Here is a 22,796-nt window from a genome sequence, read left to right on the forward strand (position 1 = left end):
TAGCCAGTGAGCAGGAAGAGAGAGGTTCATTAAAAACCAAATACAGAGCTTACATAACCAACAGTTCTGTTCATCCCAGAACCCCCTCCCCGTGCTACAAACACACTTCTCCTTCATCCCCATCTTCTTTCCCTCCCACGCCTACTGGCAGAGCCCACCCATCATCCTCTTCTCCTCCCATAGCAACAGCTCATCTCAGCTCTCCTCCCTTGTTCCTAGACCAGCCGATTGCCTCAGTCTCTCCATGTCCTCCATCCTTTATCTGCTCCCTCGGTCCCTGCCACCTCCTCTTTGCTCTCATCATCTCCTTCTCTTACTCCCACACCATTCCAAGCTGTACTTCAAACTTTACAAACAGCAGGAGTACGAACCAGGAATATTAACTAGAGTTAAAACAGGAAACTTTTGATTTTACAGAGAGCAAGAAAATGTCACATTGCTCCCAAACGTCTTTTTTAGTCTCAGGAAAAAGCCTTCAGCTCTTTCAGAGGTGGGGTTTCATATAGGGATTTGGTTTCCACAAGCCTCTGTTACTCACTTGCATACTAAAGATAAACGGTGTGCAAGTGCAGTAAGTGTGAGAACACAGCAGATGGCAACACAGATTAAGGCTTTGGGCTGTATTAGTAATTGTCTGGAGTAACTCTGCTCTAAAATCCACTGTTGTGATCTTCCTCCATCAGATTACAGACTGTCAGTCAAACCCACTCTCCTCCCCAGCAGAGGACCATCTGAAAAACTCCATGTTTAATGCTACAGATCCTGGCACGTGGTTGTCTCACACTAAAAACCACCAACTTAAGATTAAATCAAGCATGAATCAAACCTGACAAAAACCCCTCATTTAAATTAGAGAATCCCAAAACGAGAGATGTGAACTAACTGGACCACACGAACATAATCTGCTTTCACCACCTGTCCTCTTCTGATATGAAATTTTAGATCAAAATCTCACTGTTTTTGACACACTGGAGAAAATCCAGCGTGCAAAGCAGGATCGATCTAAAATTAGCAGCATTACTGGGAACAGTTTAGAAGTGCACGGGAAGAAAACCTTGAAGGGGAGATCCACCAGCCTAAAATTAAGCCATGACCTTCATCTTGATGGCCAAAGTTGTGGACCATTATGATCACACCTCATATTATCGGTTTATAAATCAGCTTCTATTTATGGGTGACCACAGCAGGACTGAGTTGTTAACAAATTCTTTATCCAGTTTAACTGAATCACAGAAACATTGGAACCAGAAACATTTTGAAGCCCTAACATTCAAAAACAAGAAAGCAACAGGACTACATGTATATCTATAACTTATTTATAACTTTAAGGATATTATAGTATATTTGTGACTTTATTGAACAGTGAGGTGGGGGGTGGGGTTGTTCCTCTGAAATGTAGCAGGTTCCATTTGTGCAACATTTCTATCACCATAGTTTAGCAGAACATGTGACTGAAGCCCAGGCTTGAATGTCCCTGATTAATTCTGTAGCCATTTTTTTTTTTTTTTTTTTTTTTTTTTTTTTAAATACAGACTAAGTGACTCATTCTGATTTCTAAACTGGTATCAAGGCATCTTTTCTGAGGTACCTGAAATAAGCTACAATTTGAGCAAAAACAAACTGTCTTAAAAAAGGACATTAAAAAACAAAAACAAAAAATGCTTCAATTGTTGTTTTATATTATAAAAGCAAGTTAAATGCAGAAATAAATGATTAACAGCGCAATGAGCATTTATTGCAGCCAGCAAACTACAGCCTGGTGGCTTTCACATTTCGGCTGAGAACATCCTAATAGTAACAAAAACAGGAAATTTAGAAATTCACACACATTATATTTACATAGACAGCTGAAACACATGCACACACGCTCAGACACACTTAAAGTCAAAAATGTATGGGAGAAAAGTCGCAGTGGAAGTGGCTGTGGATCTCTCTAGGACTGTCATACCCAATTTTGACACAAGAGGGTACTGCAGGGCTTTCTGGAGAGGCCGCGTTGACCTGCGAGGGCATTAGCAATGAGTCCCTGGCTGGAGTATCCTCCACCCTGAGGCAAGAGGGCCGCAGCGTTGACACAGGTGGCAGGACGGTGGCGGTGCTGGTGGTGCTGCTTGTGAGAGTCTGGTTGAGTGAAGGATGCTGGGAATTTGCATGCAAGGACTCCTCGTCCCCCCCAGGGAAGAACGAAGGAAGAGGGAGGCTGGTGGAAGAGGGAGGCTGGTGCTCTCGACCAGGTCCCAAGCTGCCAGGGTAAGCAGGAGGGCACTGAGTACGCTGATGCATGGCTGGCTGACTGCACATGTTGCCCCATGGGTAAGACTGGTACGCTGTAATCCCAGCTGAATGGAAAACACATGCAGATCCAAACAGACTGAAAATTCAGCTTCAGCGGCAGTAATTGAAACCTCAAACACTTCACCTGTCATAAGACTAAGAATCCCGAGAGCATCTGAATACCATTTAATTCTAATGTTTTTCCTGTGCCCTCAACATGACTCCCTTTCGTCTTATTAATCAATGCTGACTTATACATTTCCTTATTAAATCACATACCATGTGATTTAAACATCCAACTACAAAGCTTCTGGTCTTTCTAATTTGCACCACTGACTGAATGGTGACTAAAGCTGATGACATGACAGTAATGAGAGCAATGTATAATACAAGATTAAAAATAATTATTGAAAAACTCTGTGAATCCTTGTTAATGATGGTGCAAACATGTGTTTACATAGAAAGCACCAAGTCAAACTTTCTTTTTACTTCTGGGTTAGTTTGCACTGATGTAGGGTGTATAGTTTTTACTTTCCATTTGATCCTATAGGATCTTTTGTCAGAGTAAAATTTCATATTTTTTCCAATACATAAATTAAAGCGATCTCATTTTACCCCAGTGACTCACCGTGGTGACCAGATGACTGCAGTAGGATTTGACCTGCACTCTGGGACTGAAAGTAGGCATGACCCCTGGTGGAGTAGGTCACCACTCCTGACGAGTTCCCTCCAGGGCCAAAAGTCAGGTAGGAAGTAGGATTAGAATCTGGAGGGTTAGGGGTGAGGTAGGGGGATGGTGTGAGGTAGGTCATGCGGGGCAGAGATGCTTGAGGTTGGAGCTGAGGCTGGCTGGTAGGGTAGGAGGTCTGGAGCTGGTAAGATAAAGTGTTGCTCTGCTGGCTAGACGTCAGGTAGTCCAAGTCAAAGAGCGAACTGAGGACAACACAAACAAGAATTTTCTTTGATTATTGCTCCATCTGTAGGTTGTGGTTGCTCTTATGATAACTTCTAGTCATATCGAGCCAGACAGACACAATCAGAGTTTTATTCTCAGGTCTCACATTATTTATGTGAGGTTTCTGCCACTTTCTCTATGCAGTGCATCTGCGTTACTGAACATGCACAGATACTGCCAACCATATTAAAAAAAAAAAAAATTAAACGTATTTTTGTACTAAGTTTTAGTGCTGTCACACATCTATAGTCATACAACCATAATTGTATAAGAACAAAGTGACTAAGTGCAATCTCTCACAGCATATTTTAGCTAAAACTGACTCCCTGCTACTACAGACGCTGTGTGAGCCATCACTACATCAGTATTTCACAGATTCCCTCTCTGCCTACTCTCTGTCCTGCTGTCAGCTCTTATACTCATCCATATTTGAAGCATCCTCTAGTATTCATGTCACAGTTTGCTGCGAGTGGAGCTGACCTGGTGTCAGTCGGCAGAGACTGGGTCTCACGATGGGCCAAGGTAGAGCCACCCTCCAGAGCATCCAGGAAGAGGGGTGGGGTGTGGGCTGGTGTGTTGAGGAGAGGGGGAGTGGGGTTTGCAGAGTTAAAGGTCGTGGTGAAAAGAGGAAGGCTGGCTCGCCGCAGAGGGGGAGGGCTCTGCATGGGACGGGGGGGATACTCCACCAAACCCTCCTGAGATGAAAGCTGGTGCTGGCCTGTATCCCTCCCTCTGCTTTCACCTAACAGATAAAAACCAAGCAATTAGAAAGCAAGATTTGACAGAGATACTGTAGTTTGGTTTCTATGTAATTTTACTATCTCAACCTGCAGTGTGAAGGTTCGCTGAGCTGAACAAAGATTTCATTCTTCTGTAAACACTTCCTCATATGTAGGAAAATCCGTTAAAAACATGTTTGTAATGCCATAAAAGCCACAAATTTTATTGAGGTCAAATTTGCAGCTACTTTGCATAACAGCACATTGCGCTGCAACATAACTGACCCTACAACTGAAAGAGTTTTGGTGGACAAGCTTTGTCCGCCTCTCTTTCAGTGGCTTAGTTATTTTTACTTTTAAAAATAACTAATGTTAACAGTTAGTTTGTAATGAAACCTTTCAGCCATGATGGAGGTGGTGTGACTGCATCGCTGCTTGATCATCTAGGCATCAAAGAATTTAAGCTGATCCAGTTTGAGATCATCATTTCCTTTCGGATTAATAAAGTATTCTGATTGTAATCATTCATCAGAGCCTCACAAAGAGATGATAATTAAGGCTGAAGGGAAACTTAATCCCAAATCCAAGTTTACATATTTTTCTCTGACCTTTAGACTTATTTATCCATCTAGATTGTTTTGTTGTGATGTTTCCCTTTTCATCAATGGAACGAGATGGCCTTCACATGACAAAAACTTAGTGAGAATTGTGCATCCAGTGTTTTCTAGATTACTCTGTTTCTCTTTTCAAGAACAGAAGCATTCATTTTTGTGAATTCTGCTCTGTTTAATCAAACAAAACTAAAGTAAAAATTCAAAAACCTCGTTATGAGCAGTTTTATGTAGGACCTATTTTCTTTCCAATGCTACTTTCAGCTGTTCACTTATACACAAGGCCACAATGGGCAGCTCTGCATGTTTGATTTGGCAGATTTTTTTCAATTATTATTTATATTTATTTTTGCACTGGATGTCTTTTCTCATGCAACCCCAAAGGGATTGAATGATCGCTTGTCAGGCAAATGTGTAAAAATGTGCAAAACAAAAGGGCACAGAGCTTGCTAACATCATAGCTCAGCTGAAGGGTGATGCGATCTTTAACACCTTTGTATGCAATTTTGAATTTGGGTTGAGTCGTTTATTTTAATAAGATAAACAGAATTCCACACAGACAGACTGAATGCTCATCAATCTAATGCATTAAAGGCAGGGGTCGTAAAATGTGCATGTGTGTGGATTTTCACACCTGGGCTGCTGAGGCTGGACAACAGGCTGCTGTGGGAAGGTGGGCTCTGAGTGGTTATGGTGGGGAATGAAGGTGGCACAGGGGCAAGCTGGGGTAGCTTGGGAGCATAGTAACGAGACAAAGAGGGTGCTCCCTTACTAAAACAAAGACAAAGAACGAAAATGCACTTAAGCATGAATCAAATCAAAGTACAGAGATAAAAATCTAGAGAGGTTGGGGGGGGAGGCAACTGGACTTCTTTAGGTTTGTGAAGATAATTCACCTCATATCCAAGAAGCTTCTTCAGTTCTAAAAACAAAAGACGGAGAGTCCCAGGTATTTAACGCCTAGTGGGAGCTGTCCCCTTTGGAAATGGTCCTGAGGGTCGTTGACCCACTATTAACCAAGTGCTTCTTCACATGAGCCAAAGTGTGTGGGGAAAAAAAGAAAAGAAAAAAAAAAGCCGTGGGTTATTACCATCACGGGAGGTTAAGGGTAAAATCACTGTGAGGGCTTGCCCAACCTCATCATGTGACCTTAATAGGTCACCTGAGGCAGGGTTTGAGTCAGCACTAAAGTACATGACTACACTGAGTAAAGACTACACTGCAATAACACTTTCAGTACCTACTCGGCTCCGGTTCGAAGCGATCTGAGCCTATCCAAAAATGTGATTTCCACAGATGTAACTCAGTCATGAGAGCGACGTATTCACAAAAATTAAAACTACCATTTATGAAAGCTGACAACGAAGGAAATCCCAAAAAAACAAAAAGCCACACACAGAGCAGCAGGTACACCATCGTCTCAACGTTCTCCATTGTTGTGTTGCATACAAATGACGTCGCATCAACGATGGTCGTTCACAGTGGATGTGGATTCAATTCTGGTTTATTTATATAGTGCCAAATCACAGCAGTTGCCTTGAGGCACTTTGCATTGTAAGGTAAAGGCCCTACAATAACGCAGAGAAAGCAATCAGACGACACCCTAGGAGTGAGAAACAGCAAGCACGAAAAAACTCCCTTTTAACCGAAGAAACCTTTGCAAGAACCAATGACCTCCTTTACTTCTCTCTCAAACCATCTTGTCTTCTTGGTCCAAAATGTGAGCACTGGCACCCTCAAAAGAATGACCTTTATTCTTTTAGTCCAGGTGTACAGCCTTCAAACCTAAAGAAGTCCATCTACCTTATTTTTTCAAGCTCTCTAGACTACCATGACCTGGATGACTGCAAACCTCCACAGACACACTGAAATAAAAGAAACAGAAATACTGAAATACCTGTTGTGTGCCAGTGTGGGCAGAGTGGGATTGATTTGGTGATGTGGACTGTATTCGGCTCTACTCTGTCCGTGTTCCACCTTTGTTGTAACAGCACGTACTTTCCTCCACTTCGCCCTCCGGTTCTGAAACCAGACCTGGGACCCAGAAACATTCAGGGAGACACAAATAAAAGACTGAGGCCAACAAAAAAAGTAGAAACTGCTTTACAGAGGATGAGATGGGATTTTCAGAAACACAAAGAAAAAAAATGCCAGTAGTACATCTTCATAAGGAAAACATTACAAAATAAGTCTTCAGTAAAATTTCACAGAAGATGAACAGAGAAAGAGTCTAACCATAATTCTCTGAGGTGTGACGCCGACTGAAGCAGCAATCACTTTCCTTTTTTCCGCGTCCGGATAGTGATCCTCTTGGAACAGGGCCTCTAAATGCTCTAACTGATCTGTACACAAGAGTACGTTAATGTACACACACACACACACACACACACAAATTACAGGGCAACAATTTGCATAGCAGTCAAATGTGAGCGCACACCGAGACGTTTCCCCCTACCTGTGCTGTAGAGCGTCCGTGTTTTCTTCTTCGGTGCAGGTGGCAGCAGGCAGCTGTCCACAGACTCTATCCCTGGCAGCAGTGGGAAGCTGAGGGCTCGACCTCGGCCCCTGGTGCTGTAGCGGATGGAGCGTCGGGTGGAGTACACCTGCGTTATCTCCATCTGCCATGGAAACACATTACCTCAGCACAGATGTTCTCAGTCAAATTCAGTAAAATGTTCCAACGTTTTTTTTCCCCCCTTTAAAAAAAGGATTTTAAATAATCAGGTATCAATTATCACATTTTTAAAAGCTGAATATAATTTTGGAGAGTCATCTAGGGGGAAAAAAAGAAAAAAACCTTTGAGTGCAGTGCAGAGTTGAATGTTTCAGCCCACACAAAGCAATGCAGCAATCATTTCCAAAAAATAAAAGTTCATTTAGGACTTCCAGGACCAAGTAATTAATTTCCATTGTTCCATCCCATATGTGATATTAACACGTCTGTTCCAGGGCTGCAGCCAGCAGGTAATGATTTTTCTCATTTTCTGTTAATTGCCTGGTTCATTAAATCTAGTGTATATAAAAATGCCCACCGCAGTTATCCAGGACCTGATGTAATGTCTTCAAACTGCTTACTTTTTCTGATGACAGACAATACCCAAACATATCAAAACTGCCCGGAGACAAGAAAAACTAATCACAACTGGAAAAGCTGTAGCCGCCAACTTTGGGTTTTTGGGAGAAAAAAAGTGTCTTAATGATTGATCAGTTATGAAAATAAACAGTTCTTCTCCTGCCAAACTGGTAACTGGCTGTTCTAGCTCTACCGAACTCACATTTCAGTTGTCAGTCTCTGTACAAATTTGTCTTCAGGCCAGCGTAGTTCAAAAACAAACAATCATTTCTGATTTGATCTGGTCTGAAGTACAGCACTCGCCGAATTGAAACGTCTTGCTGTTGTAGAACCCGTGACATTAGATCTACGTCTGAGTGGTAAACATTTAAAGTACAGATTACTACCACAGTGCATGCCGTGGGTACAAGAGTGTCATCCTGGCAAATAACGGTAAAGAACAATTTATTTACCGTTATCACCTTACATAGCTTTTCAGTGAGATGAGATCATCCTCCACACACTGCATGTGCTTGTTAATGGCTTCAAAGAATCTGTCACCTACAGATATCACACTACATTACACACTGAGCCAAACATTCAAATCCAGGATGCCATTTTCACAGCTGCATCATTAATAATTCAGAGGACTGTAGGTGTGCATATTTCATACACATTAGACTGTAATTACACACTGAATGAGCCATTATTAGAAACCTGTTGAGATTTACTAGAAAATGCAAAACTGTTGGGTTAAAGGTTAAACTTCATGATCAGCAGCCAAGTATAATGTGTTTATTTTTGTCTTTTCACACACTGTAACCCTGAAATTCTCTCGACACAAATGTCCAAATCATTCAGATAAACTGTCTTTGCGCTGCTTAATACAGAATCATTTCCACCTGAACCCATATGAGGATGCTACAGGTAATTATCCAGAGTGTTCACAACAAGCGAGTGGGCGTCATGTATCCTGCATCCTCCATGCTTTACTCAGACAGCATCTGGCAGGTTTGTTGGAGAAATTTCTCCAAGCACAACATCCCAGTGCACTACAGACACAGCAACACCCTCACAAAAAACTATCTAATCAAAATACTCCGACACTTCCTAAAGAATGCAGAGTTCACCGTGCAGTGCAGTGAGGAGTGCTCGGACCTTTACATAGGAGAGCAGAGATCTTCGATCAAGAATGCAGACAGCCCGAGAGGCGAGTAAAAGAGGCTATCTATAGGCACTGTGAACAACCACCACTGAGTGGAGGTAGTGACGCTAACTATCAGCCACCTATAATGCAGTCCTGAAATCCTCTTCCCAGGCCTTTCAACCCCCACAGCTTGACCCATGTGACCTTAATAGCTCACAACAATATGGCAGGGCAATGTCTCACAGAGGAGTCACACCTTGACTCATATGACTGACTGGAGATTTGTGCTTCAGCAAGAAATCTATGCTGTAGCCATTAGTGTGTACCTGAATAAATGGAATAATTGTTTTTAATCTGTACTGCCACTGTTGTGTATTTTTGACTCACTAAATAAGCTATACAGAGCACTGATCAGGCTCCATCCATGAATGTGTTTTTAAAGTGCAAAAATATGTGTATTATGTCGTACTGATAGTGATATTTGAATGGCTGTTCCTCGCTAATAACCAAAACAAATCCAGTTTTTCCTCACCGTTTCTGGAACGCACCAACTTCCAACATGTCTGCAAATGTTTATATAAATATAAACATATAGGTCTTAACCTCAAACCCCTCTGAAAACCTATGGTGTAACCTCTTGTGCATCACCCTAGCAATGTGACTACATGTTAGCTCAACGCAGCCTGCGATTATTGTGATTGGCCATTTCAGCACCATCGATTGCAGGTTTGGTCCTCTTTTTTTTCCTTCACCTTTTTCACTGCAGTTTTAAAATTTATTAGTGAGAGTAGCGATCATCTCCTCAATATAAGGAACATTAATAATAGTAGTATCAATATAAGTACTCACAAATGTCAGCAAATTCCTGGAGGGAGACTGTGGAAACTATTGGAATGGATGGAAGGGAATGTATAAAGAAGTGAAAAATCTTTAGGGACAGATATCATTGACTAGTCCCAGGATTTAATTTTTTTCTATTGGCTGGCACCACATATAAAACACCAGGACATTAGCACATTGTAATTAACACAATGCACCATAAATCCCAGCAATGACGTTGGCCATTTACGTCAGTTACACTGCAGGCACTACAAAGATTCCCAGCAGAAGTCTAAATCGGACCTGACAAAACAGGCTTGTCCACATCTTTTAGGACCACATTTAAAGTGACAAAACCCATCAGGGGTTAAATACCTGGGCCTTCAGTCATTTAAGAAGTAAAGAAGCTTTTTAGGTGAGTGGAGACACCTTTATAAACCAAAAAAAAAAATCTAAGTCCAGTTACCTTCAGTTCAAGTAATTAGGGATATTTTGATGTGGGTCAGTGAGAACCTTACAAGGACACTCAGAAAGCATCCTTGACAAAACCCAGCAAAATATTAGTGGTGAGAATGCATCCAAAGCTCTTACTGTGTGCTACATGTGGAAAAAGAGCCACTTCAGGGAATGTACTGACATGATTTCCTAACATTGTTGGGGTTCATGTGTGAAACTGGCTTAAGTTTGAGAAAGATCTTAAATCTGTGTGTCTGAAATAGAGCAGCATACAAACAGAGTTTGGTGTGAATGTGTCACTCAGGTTCAGCGTGCAATGAATCTTGAGCACTCAAGAAGAAATGAAAGGGAAAATAAATTTCAAGTAGTTCACAGATCATCAGGTATGAGCACATGAATGGTCTCCTCTCACCTCGAGTGGTTGTGGGCCCTGCTGGGGGACACTGTGAGGCAGAAGGGGGCTATGAGGTCTTTTGTTACTCTGTGGCTGAGGACATGTGGGCTGGATGGAGACAGGAGGCTGTGAGTACAACAGGGGGATGGGAACTGGGGGACAACACAGCCCTGTCCCCCCAAACCCCAAGTAGAGTGGGTCAGAGAGGTCACAGCTGTTCGTCACAGCCGAGGTCTCCTCTGAGCTCATCGCTGGCACCTCCTGTGTCTCACTTTTCTTCTCCTCCTCAGACCTCTCACCAACAACCTTTACTCCTCTCTTACTTCTCACCTGCTCACTTTGCTTCCTACCTCGCTTCTTCTTACTCTTCTTCTGCTCATCTTTTTGTGCTAAGCGCTTTGTCACTGTACTCTCTTGTTCATCAGCAATTGTTTCCTTGGCCTTCTCAATCTTGTTGTCTTCCATCTGCACCTCCTGTGCCGCCCCCGCTTTCAGCCCACTCTCAGGCTTCACCTGCTCCTCCTCTTCTCCCTCTGTCACAACTTTCTCTTCTTTCCCCCCCTCCCCGTCCTTCTCTTCTCGCCATGCCTCCTCTGCTGCCTCTTCATCCTCCCACTGACTAAACACTTCCTCCTCCATTTCCCTCCTCTTCCTCCTCCTCCTTCTCCTCCTGCTCATGTTCCCTCGGTTGCTGTTTTTTTCCAAATCCTCCAGTTCCTCACACAGAAGGCTTGGACAGTCTGCAACAGAGTAAAGCAAGAATTTGTTTTTTAACTTAAAAACTTGGACTAAAAATCACTCATCTGGTTTTACTTCAGCATCCTACTTTCTATTAATATAGCACTCTGGACATTAATCAGTTCATAATTATCATCAACATCTTACATCTTGACTTCTACAAGAATACAAATAATAACAGAAATACAATATTGGATCAGGTCAGTCTGAAAAATGAATACAGGATCAAGAACTTCAAAGCCAGAATTCATTTTGTGGCAGTTAGGAGAAGGCTTTGATCTTTAAGTTCCAGCCTACTGCACTATGTTTTCATTATGGATCATTTTACCCAGTTTATTTGGTCTGATATTGCAAAAATATGCCCAGTTAATGATTCTGACCTGCATGTTTTTCCTAACAAGCTCCTGAAAACTGAATGTTTCTCACCTCAAGTCATTATAAGCTGGAGCCAAGTACAACATACCCAGGTTGTCTTTGTGTTATCTGGATTCCCTTATACTAACATATTTAGTCAGGAACACATGAAGCTTTTATCAAATCACAAAGTTAACCCAGGTTTTAACCTGCACATTCACATGAAACTGGGTGGCATCTGCGGCATTATCAGCAAAAAACAGATGTTAATAACAGAGCGGCTGATTGTTCAAAAGATGAATCTATAATATTAGAAAACCATGAATTGGTTGAACACATAATACAGACTGAGAGAAACACAGCTGCTCCAGACAAAGCAGCAGTGGTGAAGGAAAAGCACTGCACAGTAGATAAATACTGAAAGCACTGAATGAATGCATGGACACTCAGTGCTTTGTAAGACAGGAAAAGAGAGGGCAATAAAGTTTAGCCTATTTCAAGCCAGGAGAGAAAGACAGCAAAAATGCCGACTGTTTATCAGAATCTGATGGATTATAATGAGTAAATGACTAAATTAATGTTTAGAAGGCAATGTTAGTTCTCATTCTTTCAGCTGCAGCTTCGGTGTTGGTTGATGGGTCTGAGAGCAAGTGAAGAGTAAATCCAACAAACAGAATTCAAAGGCAGGCTTAGTCTATGTGCAAATTTAATACAAACCAGCAAACAGTGGAAGGGAAAAAATAAGGAAAAAAAAGGTGTATCTAAAAATATATATCTCTTATTGATCATCAGGGAAGTGTGAAGACACTAGACCCTCCTACTATCCACACAGGAAGTCAGAGGAATCTTCCAGGAATGGTGTCATCATTTCCCAGAGAACTGACAGGTCAGTAGAAGCTGATTTCAGACCTAATGATCTCTAATCTAGGGAACAAGTTATCATGGTGAAGCACCCTGGTAAGAAGTGAACCATCTTAATAGCACAGAAAACCCAGGGTTAACCCTGATAACCAGACAAGATGAAATCCCACTCCATCATAATGCCTCTGCAGTGTTGGGAAAAGTGAACTAACACCTTCTTTTGTGTGTTAACTAGTAAAGCTACAAATGCTTTCTTCACCAAAAGGAAAGTTGTTGTTAAATGTCATTCTTTTTATTTTCCCTTTTATTTTTTAAACTGTAATTCTGCTGTAACTGAACCGCCAGCCCCTGAACTTTAACAGGTAACAAACTGTTGGGTTGTAGCCTCCATTTCTACCCGTTCATGTTTCTAAAGTAGAATCACTGTGGTGATCACTTTCAAGTGTTTTTGTGCTGGTTTTCATCTTTGCTTTGTGTTCATAACTAAATACTAAGAGAAAGCTCATTTGTGTCCCCTCGCTAGGATAGGGATTTGTGCTGTGTGTAAGATTGTAACCTCAGGTTTATACTGTTAAATGGTAGTTATGAGACAATATGTTTCAGCTATTTTATAGAGTACCATGAAAGTAATGCAATGAGCAGTGTAACAAATTACTTAATTACTCCAAAGAGAAAGTAACATGCACTGATCACAAAAAAGAGGGAAAATACCTCCAACATGCACAAACATTTGACCACACAGCATGCAATTAATTTGCATGAATGTAATGTCTTCAGGAGTTTTTCCTTCCCACTGTTGCCAAAGTGCTTGCTCATAGGGGTCATATAATTGTGGGATTTTTGTGTGTAGGTATTATTGTAGGGTCTACCTTACGATATAAAGTGCTTTGAGGCAACTGTTTTTGTGATTTGGCGCTGTATAAATAGAACTGGATTGAATGTGATATACTGCTTAATCATGGTGGTGATAAGGAATCAAATCAATAAGTGATATCAATATTGGAATCGCTAAACTCATCAATTTCCATCTTTATTTGGGTAATTTTGATTCAGTCCAACTTATTTTCTTTTCTCTTTTTAAGTTATTCAAACTGAAGCAACCTATATTAACGCAAACCACAGCTCAACTCTGAAAATGCCACAAAGCAGGTGTATATGCATTCATGGTGCATATACACGTCGCTCAGCTACATATTGGTGCATTTTCCTCTGTCACTCACTGAGCTGGAGTCAGATAAGGTACCAGTATTGGGAGAAATAACCCGATGATGTTTCAAGATTTCTTTCACAGCTCCGGGGTCACGTGGTGACCCGCAGGTCAAATAAAACGCGCGTCGGTCTCGGGAGGAGCAGCAGCCTGCGGTGGCTTAATTAGTGTCCCAGCTGTGCGCCGCCTCGTGCCACCACCTCACCTGACCGTTAATTAACTCTGAGCGGCTAGGTGCTGCTAAACTAGCCAAGCTGTCCCCATCTCCAAACACCGGGTCGTGAATGTTAATAACCGTGTTTTAAATCGTCTCCGCGGAGCAGAGCTGCAGTGGGAGCTTCACTCACAGGGGGAAAAAATAAAAGCTTTAAATAAGACGTCTTTCAAAAGTTTGTTAAAAAATGGCGTTAAAAGTTTGTCCGCGTGCATCACGTGAAAAGGCTAAAACAAGCCAATAAAACAATTAAAGGGCAGCCTGAGTATCCTTACCCAAGTCTTCACCTGCGTCACCGTCTTCGTCCATGAACGCCAGCGTCAAAACCAATAAACTTGTGCTAATAATCAATTAAGTCAAGCAGACAACGAAGCGAATGTCTTCATGACCGCAGGTTAATGGGCTTGATTGATTGATTACCTCTCTCTGCTGTGTGACGGAGAACTATCACGTGAAGGGTGAAACAGAAGCAGCCAATCAGAGAACAGAAGAGATGCACCATAACTCTACTTTTACAAGAAAAAAAGTGTCTCAAAACCAGGTAACGACTTCCTGTTCAAACAAGAAGCCCGAGTTTTATCTCGCTCATCGCAAAAAGCTAAAAAAAAAAAATGCTTAAATAAAAATGCCTTCTGAGGGCTCGGGTCTGAGAAGGTTAAGATATTGCCATCTATCAGTTTTATCTCATTTATTCATTTCTTTCTGGGACAAGTTTTTTGTTTATACTTTTTTATTTTACAGTACAGGGAATTTACTTGTGAATCATTCAAGCATAAAAAAGGCCTCTAACTCAAAGCATGTGCCATTGAACTTAGTGAATAACCAATTTAGGCACTTTGTTACTAGCAGCCTGTCGCAAAAACAAATCGTTTGGTTCCATTTCTTTATTTTAATATATGAAAAATGTCAAAGATAACACAGTTTGACAGGCATAAAATTCTGTTTCTGCATCATCAAGATGATCCCGAAGAGCTGCTCATGGAAAACCTGGCATATGTCAGCATGTATACTTAAAGAAATTTAAGGAAACTGGAAAAATGGAGGACAAAAGAAGAAGTGACATACCTAAAACAACTATACAAAAAATGAAAAGTATCTGAAAGTCAAGTTCTCAAGAAATCAGAAATAATCCAGCAAACACCTGAAACAGGACCCAAGAGATACATCTGGGCTTTCAGTTGATCCATCTACTGTTTATTTAAGTCTCATCAAAAATGGTCTCAGTGGAAGGGAAACCTGAGGAAAAGGCCACTTATTCAATTCAGGTTCACAGGAGGCCTGGAGCATATCCCGGCTGCCACAGGGTAATAGGCAGACTACTACACACTGGTAGAAAACCATTCATATTCACACTTAATGCCAATTTAGAATCACCAGTTAACCTGACCCGACAAACTGCATGTCTTTGGATTGTGGGATGAAGCCAAAATACCTGTAGAGGTTCGATTTGGATTTGAACCCAGGACCTTCTTGCTGGGGCAACAGCGCTAACCAGCCCCATTGTGCTACTCTAACGATGAACGATGAATCAGGCCAGTGGTGTTGGAGCTCTTTTCAAAATTAATGTAATTATGAACACAGAAAAGTGCTGTCAGAATTTGATCCACCGTGCAATACCATCTGGAAATCATCTGAATGGCAGCAGCTTCATTTTTCCGTGTGACAATGATGCCAAACACACTGTCAATGCTGTAAAACCAAACCTGGATAGAAAAACACACAATGCAACGCTACCAGGAGTTCAGGTTGTGTTGAAGAATGAAAGCAGTCACACCAAATACCAGCTTTCAAGCTCATTAGTATTGTACAAACTCTGGTTTTCCCTTATATACTGTATCTAAATAAATCACTGCACCTTAAGCAGCTTGAGGTTACTGCACAGCTAACAGCTGTATAATGTTTTTCCCATTTTCTTTTTTATGAACCTAATTCCTCAGATCACAAACTATGCCTTCATAGTTGGTTTCTAACTTGCTCCTATGTGTTTAAATTATTTTTTAATGTATAAAAAAATGTTTGTTGGAAAAAATGAATGAGAATATTTAATATGTATAACCCTCAATATGAAATAATGACGTGAGGTCATTATTCTGGGATTACTTGAAGCATTTTTGCTGTAGTAGGTGAGATGGGACATCTAAAACAAAATCATTCTGTGAATCATGTAGCTTATTTAAACTAGATCATAAAGACAAAATGAATGTTTCAATATAATCACAAAGGCGCTGTAGTTTAGATGCAGATTTGTTACACCTCTTAACATACTAAACTCTAAATACAGGAAAACTAAAGCCGTGGCTTTGCGGGTGATCTATATGAAGTTTTTAGTTTGAGATCCCGTGAAATAAAGACACGTGTCGCTGCTACAAATTGTCAGCATTTGCAAATGTATCGGAAAGATGTTTTATTTTCTTTCAGCTTAAATTAATAATCATGTAATCCGTGAAATCTACCCTGGGACTCCTCATGGTTAACCCAACCCTACAGACTGTCAGCTGAGGATAAACAGCGCTGATCCCTTGAGCTTCTTATTCCACAAAGGTCTAAAAAAAATAAGCCCTTGTAAAATCAGACACAAACGCACCACAGCCTGCTATCTGTATTTTTGTATTATGTAAAATTACAGCTGAAAATAACCAGGTTAAACCTGGGTAGTAAGTCAGGTTGTCTCTGCCACGGTTGTTCCTCTGTTACCCAGCAGATGGGGTACTGGTTGGACCCCAGACACGTCAGCCTGCTTCATTCTACCCCAACTCTACTGTGCAGCTTTGGTTCGGCTGTTCCACCCCTCCCACAGGAGGCTCACACACAAGAAGCACTCAGCCTCTGTGCGGAGGCATATTTCCTCATCAGCAGCCCGCTCTCCAAGGCCAGGACAGCTTGTTAGCTTTGCTGGATGATGGCCAGCTGCAAACCCACTACTCCTCCACATCGCGTGACCTTGGTCTCATCTGGTCGCATGCTTGAAGAGCAGGAATAATCTCCTTTCGTGTGTGTGTGTTTGTACTCACAAATCCCCACAGACAGTTTATCAAACTTTCAGTGAAGAGGGAAGGGGGAAAAAGGATATTTTTATGTGTTGACTTAAGAAAAATAATATCTCTGTCTGTTTCTCCCTCGAGGCCCCACAGAGTTAAACAAGTGTAAATGAGGTGCTAAGAAGCTGTGATCATGCAAATACAAATACAGCATCTCTCTTAGATGAAGCACAGAGGAGAGGAGAGCTGCCTCTAGTGTCAGCGGGTCGAAAAGAATGGCACGTAGGCCGAGCTAATGCTGGCTGGTGTGTGATAACATGGAGGCAGACTTTGTGTCTGCACGCAAGCGCCTTTAAATGCATGTTACTGAAATATATTCATCTCCTGTTTCAAGTGCTTCGCTGCTGAGTCATGAGTGGACCCAAGAATAAAGCCTGGACCTCAAGTTTGAACAATCTTCCGCCGCCAAGGGAGCTGAGTCACATTTAAGACCGAGATATTAAAGGAAAAGTTCACCCACATTACAACACTACATGTGATCACAATAACCTCATTTAAGCTTCCTGGTTTGAGGGGATTATTTGGGATTTTTATGCATCTCCTGCAGCAAAACGGATACAAATGGAACTTCATGTGCCCTGCCCACAGTGTAGAAAAGAATTACATCTAAATAATTCAACGGTAGCCTGTCTTTCGAGCAACATTGTTTTGGTGGGTAATCCACAGACTACAGTGACAGTGTTCACTGTAACCAGAAGCAAAGGCAGTTTATAACCACTGTGAGCACTACAAGCTGCAGACTGCATTAAGATGGAAGTGAAGAACCTGAACAAATAGAAAGAAAATAAAAGGTCTGCATAGCAACATCAGGTTTTTGTAGTCTGAGTGAAGTCCTGTTTATCCTTGAAGAAATTTTACAAACTGCAGCTTTGATTAGGAGGAGGAGAGGGCACTAATAATGAGGTCAAAACACTTAAACATTACTCCGGTAGAATCAAAATTAGCTGCACCGAACAGTTAAAGTCTATAATTACATCTTCTGAAAGACTTTTCCAAGTAGCAGGTACATTTGATGGCACCCCTTCATCCAGCCTGTCCTAGCCTACAATGAGCAAGAGGCGGGCACACCCATCAACAAACCTGCAGCCACTTCTACAGGTGGTGAAAGAAAACTGGACGAATGGAGGAAAGACATACAGTCACAAACTGCCCCAAAGGGTCACAAACGCCTCACTGGAAGAGCCGATTCAACCCTGAACCTTTTTGCTGTGATGTGGATTTAAAATACTTCATTAACTGAAAGCAGACTTGCTGATTGTGGAAAGTGCAGAATGTTTGCTTATGAGGGAAGATGCATTATTACATATAAAACCAAGGCTGGTTTACCTTGACCCCGAGGGACTCGGAAATTCCCTGGTTCATTGAATGTTAATTAGTTTCGGTGATTTGATTAATGGTGCGTTTGTTAGCAAATTAGCACAGCTAAAGTACAATATCTAAGAAAGTGGGGGGTGGTATTGTTTTGTGAGTGTTTTGGGCCTTTTAAGCAGGGAAGTATGCATCAAACTAATATCTGGGGGGTAGGTAATAATTTTGCAGAATATACGAGGGTGATGGTGTCTGGTGAAATAATGAGGCAGTGTTGTGTGCTTTGGTATGTATGTATCAAAGAAATATTGGTTTCTTGCAATACAGTCAAGAAGTTTGGTCTAAAGATAAGAAAGTTCACCTTTATGCACCTTTAAAACTAACAACTACAACTGGTTGTTTTTACACTCTGTGTATATGTATTAAACATACAAGTTACAATGTAATAGTTTGTGAACTTTATAGGTGCTGGTGTGCAAACATTAAGCCTAGCTGTTTCATCATTTCCAGACACATGTTAAGCTAAGCCCAGTGGCCTATAGTTTCCTATTTACTGTATGAGAGCGTTCTCAATCTTCTCAGCTAACTGAAGTGGTTTCTTCCTAATTTTAAATTGACCCTCATGCATATTTTACTGAGATCTGGAGGCAGGGGGTCAAGGACGTAAACAACATGAAAGCTCAAATCCATCCTGCCTGGTATCAGTGGTTCAGGGTGTTGGTTGTGTAATGGGGTGGGGGATATTTTCTTGGAACACTTTGGACCCCTTCAGTACTAAATGAGCACTGGATAACCTATAACCTACATTTATCTACAATAAAGAGCAACAATACAGCAACACCATGTTCATCCCTTTATAACCACGGTGTACCATCTGCTTCCAGCAGGATAACACACCATGTCACAAATCTTAGATGATCTCAAACTGGTTTCTTGAACACGTCTGTAATCAAACGGCCTCCATAGTCACCAAATCTCAATGCAGAGAGCACCTTTGGGTAGTGGTGGAACAGGACACATCATGGATGTGCTGTGTGATGCTATTTTGTCAGTATGAGCTGATGACTGTAGAATCTATGTCACAAAGACTTCAAGCATCCCTGAAGGCAGAAGGAGGTCCAGTCTGGTACTAGCAAGATGTACCTCATGAATCAGTCAGTGAGTGTATACATGTGTTGTTGCCATAGTTTTGTCCCATCTGCACTTTTTATTATTACAGCATACTTTTATCCATTTATAGCAAGTTATTTTTGTGTCTCTTGACTATGGGTCATTGACCTCTAATGAACCTCAGGTTGAGAACCACTGCTGTTGTGAGATTATAGATCATTAGCCACCAAAAAGACAGCAAAGGAATAATTGCACAATTTTAATGTCACACAGTTATGTAGTTCCTTGGTTGTTTGTGTCATTAGTCTCTAATCTATTTCAGTTTAAAAGAAGACAGGAGAGGACAGATTTACCCAATCAGGTTTTTTATTTGGAACAGAGTGGCAGATTAGTGACAGGGCGGTGGCGTGGAGGATCCGCCTCCTTTCGCTCACTCAGCCAATGACAGAAACTCAGCCTTAAAAAATGCAAATGTATAAAAACAGGAATGGGAACAGCAAACATAGAGTAGTGTAGCCTCCACTGGGCTTCACACACACACGCGCACACACACTCTCAAACATGCACACTAACACTCACACACACACACACATACAAATTTACCCTCTTTCTCTCAGACACGCACACACGTCTTATTTGGCTACGCAGGCTTAAATGGCTACAAACGCACACGTTTACACTTTGACAGTCACTTTTAGAAAAGACAGTACGTGTTTATATCATTCCTGCCTGTGAGAAAGTGGCGTGTTGTCTGTCCATCTGTCCTGCGGCAGACAGACAGGTAGACAAGTCAGACAGACAGTGAAAAGACACGGTCAGTGTGTGTGATAGCCACTGTGAGGGACGAGCCGCCCCACATTCAGCAGTGAACAGACTAAACACACCCTCACGCACGCAGAAACACACGCACGCAGACACACACGCACGCAGACACACACTCGCATCGACAGGCTAGTCAGTGTACACAAGAGTCTGCTGTGAAATATCAAGGTGAAGCACTCATGCATACGCAAACACACAGGTAGCAGGTTTAGATGAGGTGCAGACACAGGCGCGCACAGGTATTCTCGGACTGGCGAGGGGAAGGTGGGAGGGAGGGAGGGAGGGATGGAAGGAGAGGGCCCAGGTAACTACACACACAGGAGTGGAAGAGGTGTGTTACCTGCATGTGGAAGAGCGTGAGAACTGCTGGAGTAGGTAAACAAACACTCGACCACAGTACATTCCAGCTTTAACTCGCCCCTCTCTTCTTTCAAAGACGCACACTTGGACAGAAAAAAATGCACACACACACTCACACACACTCACACACAGAGCCATCCGCACACACCCAGACGAGTATAGTTTTGACTCCCATGCATTTTTGTTCTACAGTACTGAGTATAATAGAAGCTACTAGCCCAGTCGCACTGGTGTGTTTATTGTTACAATCTCTTAGATAGAAGCACAGGCCGCCTGTCTCCTCACGTTGTCCCCTCCCCTCCCCTTCCCTCCCCCAAAATGCTCCCACGGCAGGTTAACGTTGACCTCATAAACACTAATTCATTTTCCTCTCATAACCAAAGCTCTAACGGCAAATGTTATGACTGAATTAGTGCACGTGGGAGCAACTTTGAAAAAAAAAATATTTCATTAAAGCCCCTCACACTTCCAAGAGGCCCCTCCCATCCCCAAACAGAGAGCCAATGATGGAAGAAAGAAAAAAAAAACTCATAAGGTGAGGCATGCAAAAGGGTGTGTGCATTTATGTGTGTGTGTGTGTGTATGTGTGTGTGTGAGAGGGGTGGGGTGGAGGGGTTTATCGGATGATGGCCGGACGTGGAGTTGTGCTTTTACACAAACAGACCAAACTCTAAACCAACCGGCAACTGATCGATAACTAACCAATAACATTGAAACCACCTGATCTTGCTGGAAATCACAAGTGATGACTATCACTATGACGACGATGATGACGGTGATGGTGACGACGACGACGAGGGGTTCGATATGCGCTCGTGTGATATGATTTGCAGTCTACTTAACGTCGGCGTGGTGGTGTGTTTGAGTGCGCTGCGAGTTTTATTTCAGCTGTTGTGTGTTTGGTGTGTGTGCGTGCGTACGTGTGTGTGTGACAAGAGCACAGCTCATCTAAAGGGATGACGTGATGTGATGGATAAAAACTCTTCATGGTCATGCAGATGGTTAGTGACGCCAGAAAGGATACGCTGATATTTACATATAAACTTTTTTCTTTTTTTAAAATGCTAAATACACATCCTCCTGTTTATTATTATTATTACGGCATTATTATTATCATCATCATCATTATTATTATTGTTCACCATCCAGCCCAAGAACATTGATATATTATTGATTATTATTACTATCCATAACTAGTCTTTATACAGCTTAGAGGAGCAGAGGGAGGGGGGCCTGCCGGTGTCTCCACAGCGGCTCCTTGACGTTGTGAAACACGCCGAGCGCTGAGCACCGTTTTCTGGTTGGCCGAGCACAGAGCGAGAGGTCAGCGCCACCTTCGAGCAGATACGAGTGTGTGTGCGCGCGTATGTGTGTGTGTGTGTTAGCGTGTGTTTATGCGTGGCTTTGTGGACGTGCGTTTGTGTGTCTTTGAGCACCAGATTGACGGAAGGCACACAAAAGAGACCTTTCCTCTCACCTTTGACCCTGGGCTCTGTGCGGCCAACCAGACGCTCTGTATGGTTCGTTTTTCTTTTTTTTTTCTTTTCTTTTTTTTTTAGTGTATGTGTGGAGTGGGGGTGGTGGTGGTGAGGGGCAGAGTGGAGCCCGATCTAATAGTCTGTCCATAGGCTCACTCCACCCGTCTCCACCCCTCTCCTCTCCCCTTTCAGGCCTTTTTTTCTGATTTGCTCCGTTAAAAACAGAAGAGGATCTCTCTCGCTCTTTTTGTGTGTGTGTGTGTGCTGGAAAACACAGGTTACAAGAACATGTGTTTTGTTTTGTTTGTTTTCTTACAAAATAATCATATCATTACATACAGAACAAGAGAATCTGTAGAATATTAATAACAACATTTACTTTAAAAACATCTCGCGTGTACGTGTTATTTTTTTTCTGAATATATTTGGATTTTTTTTCCTTTTTTTTGTCCTCTTTTTTTTCTCGTTTTCTTTGAAAAGAAGGTTCCAAGTCCGCAGAGAGAAAGGCGCTCTCAAGTATACTGGAGACGAGAGGAGAGAGGGATGAGGAGACCCGAGCAGATAAGGAGGGTGGGGGGAAAAGAAGAGGAGTAGGAAGGATGGAGGAGGAGGAGGAGGAAGGGCAGGACTTATAGAGTATCTTTCGCTCTTCTCTTGCTCGCTCTTTCTCTCTTCCCGGTGTGCGGCGTGTCTCTCTGGCGTGTCAGTGTTATGCATAAAACTCCTCCTGCTTGTCCGGTTTCTGGTAGGTGACGGTGGCCTGTTTGGGTTCCTCCAGCGTGTAGCTGCCCTCGTCCTTCTTCTTCATCCTGTACACCAGCAGCATCACCAGGAAGGCAGCGAACAGGGCGCCCACCACGCCTCCCACTATCACCGCTG

The 22,796-nt window shown here is 42.2% G+C and overlaps 2 protein-coding genes across 2 annotated transcripts in view; both read right to left on the reverse strand.

Moving 5' to 3' along the window:
• Positions 1 to 1,302: 1,302 nt before the first annotated feature.
• LOC116312090 lies at positions 1,303 to 14,240 on the reverse strand. Its single transcript, XM_031729447.2, has 9 exons — positions 14,077 to 14,240; positions 10,446 to 11,167; positions 7,015 to 7,177; positions 6,795 to 6,901; positions 6,457 to 6,593; positions 5,194 to 5,330; positions 3,710 to 3,971; positions 2,903 to 3,207; positions 1,303 to 2,339 (listed from the first exon to the last, which is right to left on the reverse strand). Exons 1-9 carry the CDS (start codon positions 14,108 to 14,110, stop codon positions 1,885 to 1,887), a joined length of 2,322 nt encoding a protein of 773 aa, XP_031585307.2. The 5' UTR covers positions 14,111 to 14,240; the 3' UTR covers positions 1,303 to 1,884.
• A 5,365-nt stretch (positions 14,241 to 19,605) lies between these two features.
• The window catches only part of sdc3 (syndecan 3), a 41,616-nt gene continuing 38,425 nt past the window's right edge, over positions 19,606 to 22,796 (reverse strand). Inside the window, exon 5 of the mRNA XM_039605642.1 lies at positions 19,606 to 22,793. Coding sequence (XP_039461576.1) covers positions 22,627 to 22,793 — 167 coding nt within the window. The 3' untranslated portion in view covers positions 19,606 to 22,626. The remainder of the gene's footprint in view (positions 22,794 to 22,796) is intronic.

This window comes from Oreochromis aureus, linkage group 22 (assembly GCF_013358895.1).
Source record: "Oreochromis aureus strain Israel breed Guangdong linkage group 22, ZZ_aureus, whole genome shotgun sequence".
Classification (NCBI taxonomy): domain Eukaryota; kingdom Metazoa; phylum Chordata; class Actinopteri; order Cichliformes; family Cichlidae; genus Oreochromis; species Oreochromis aureus.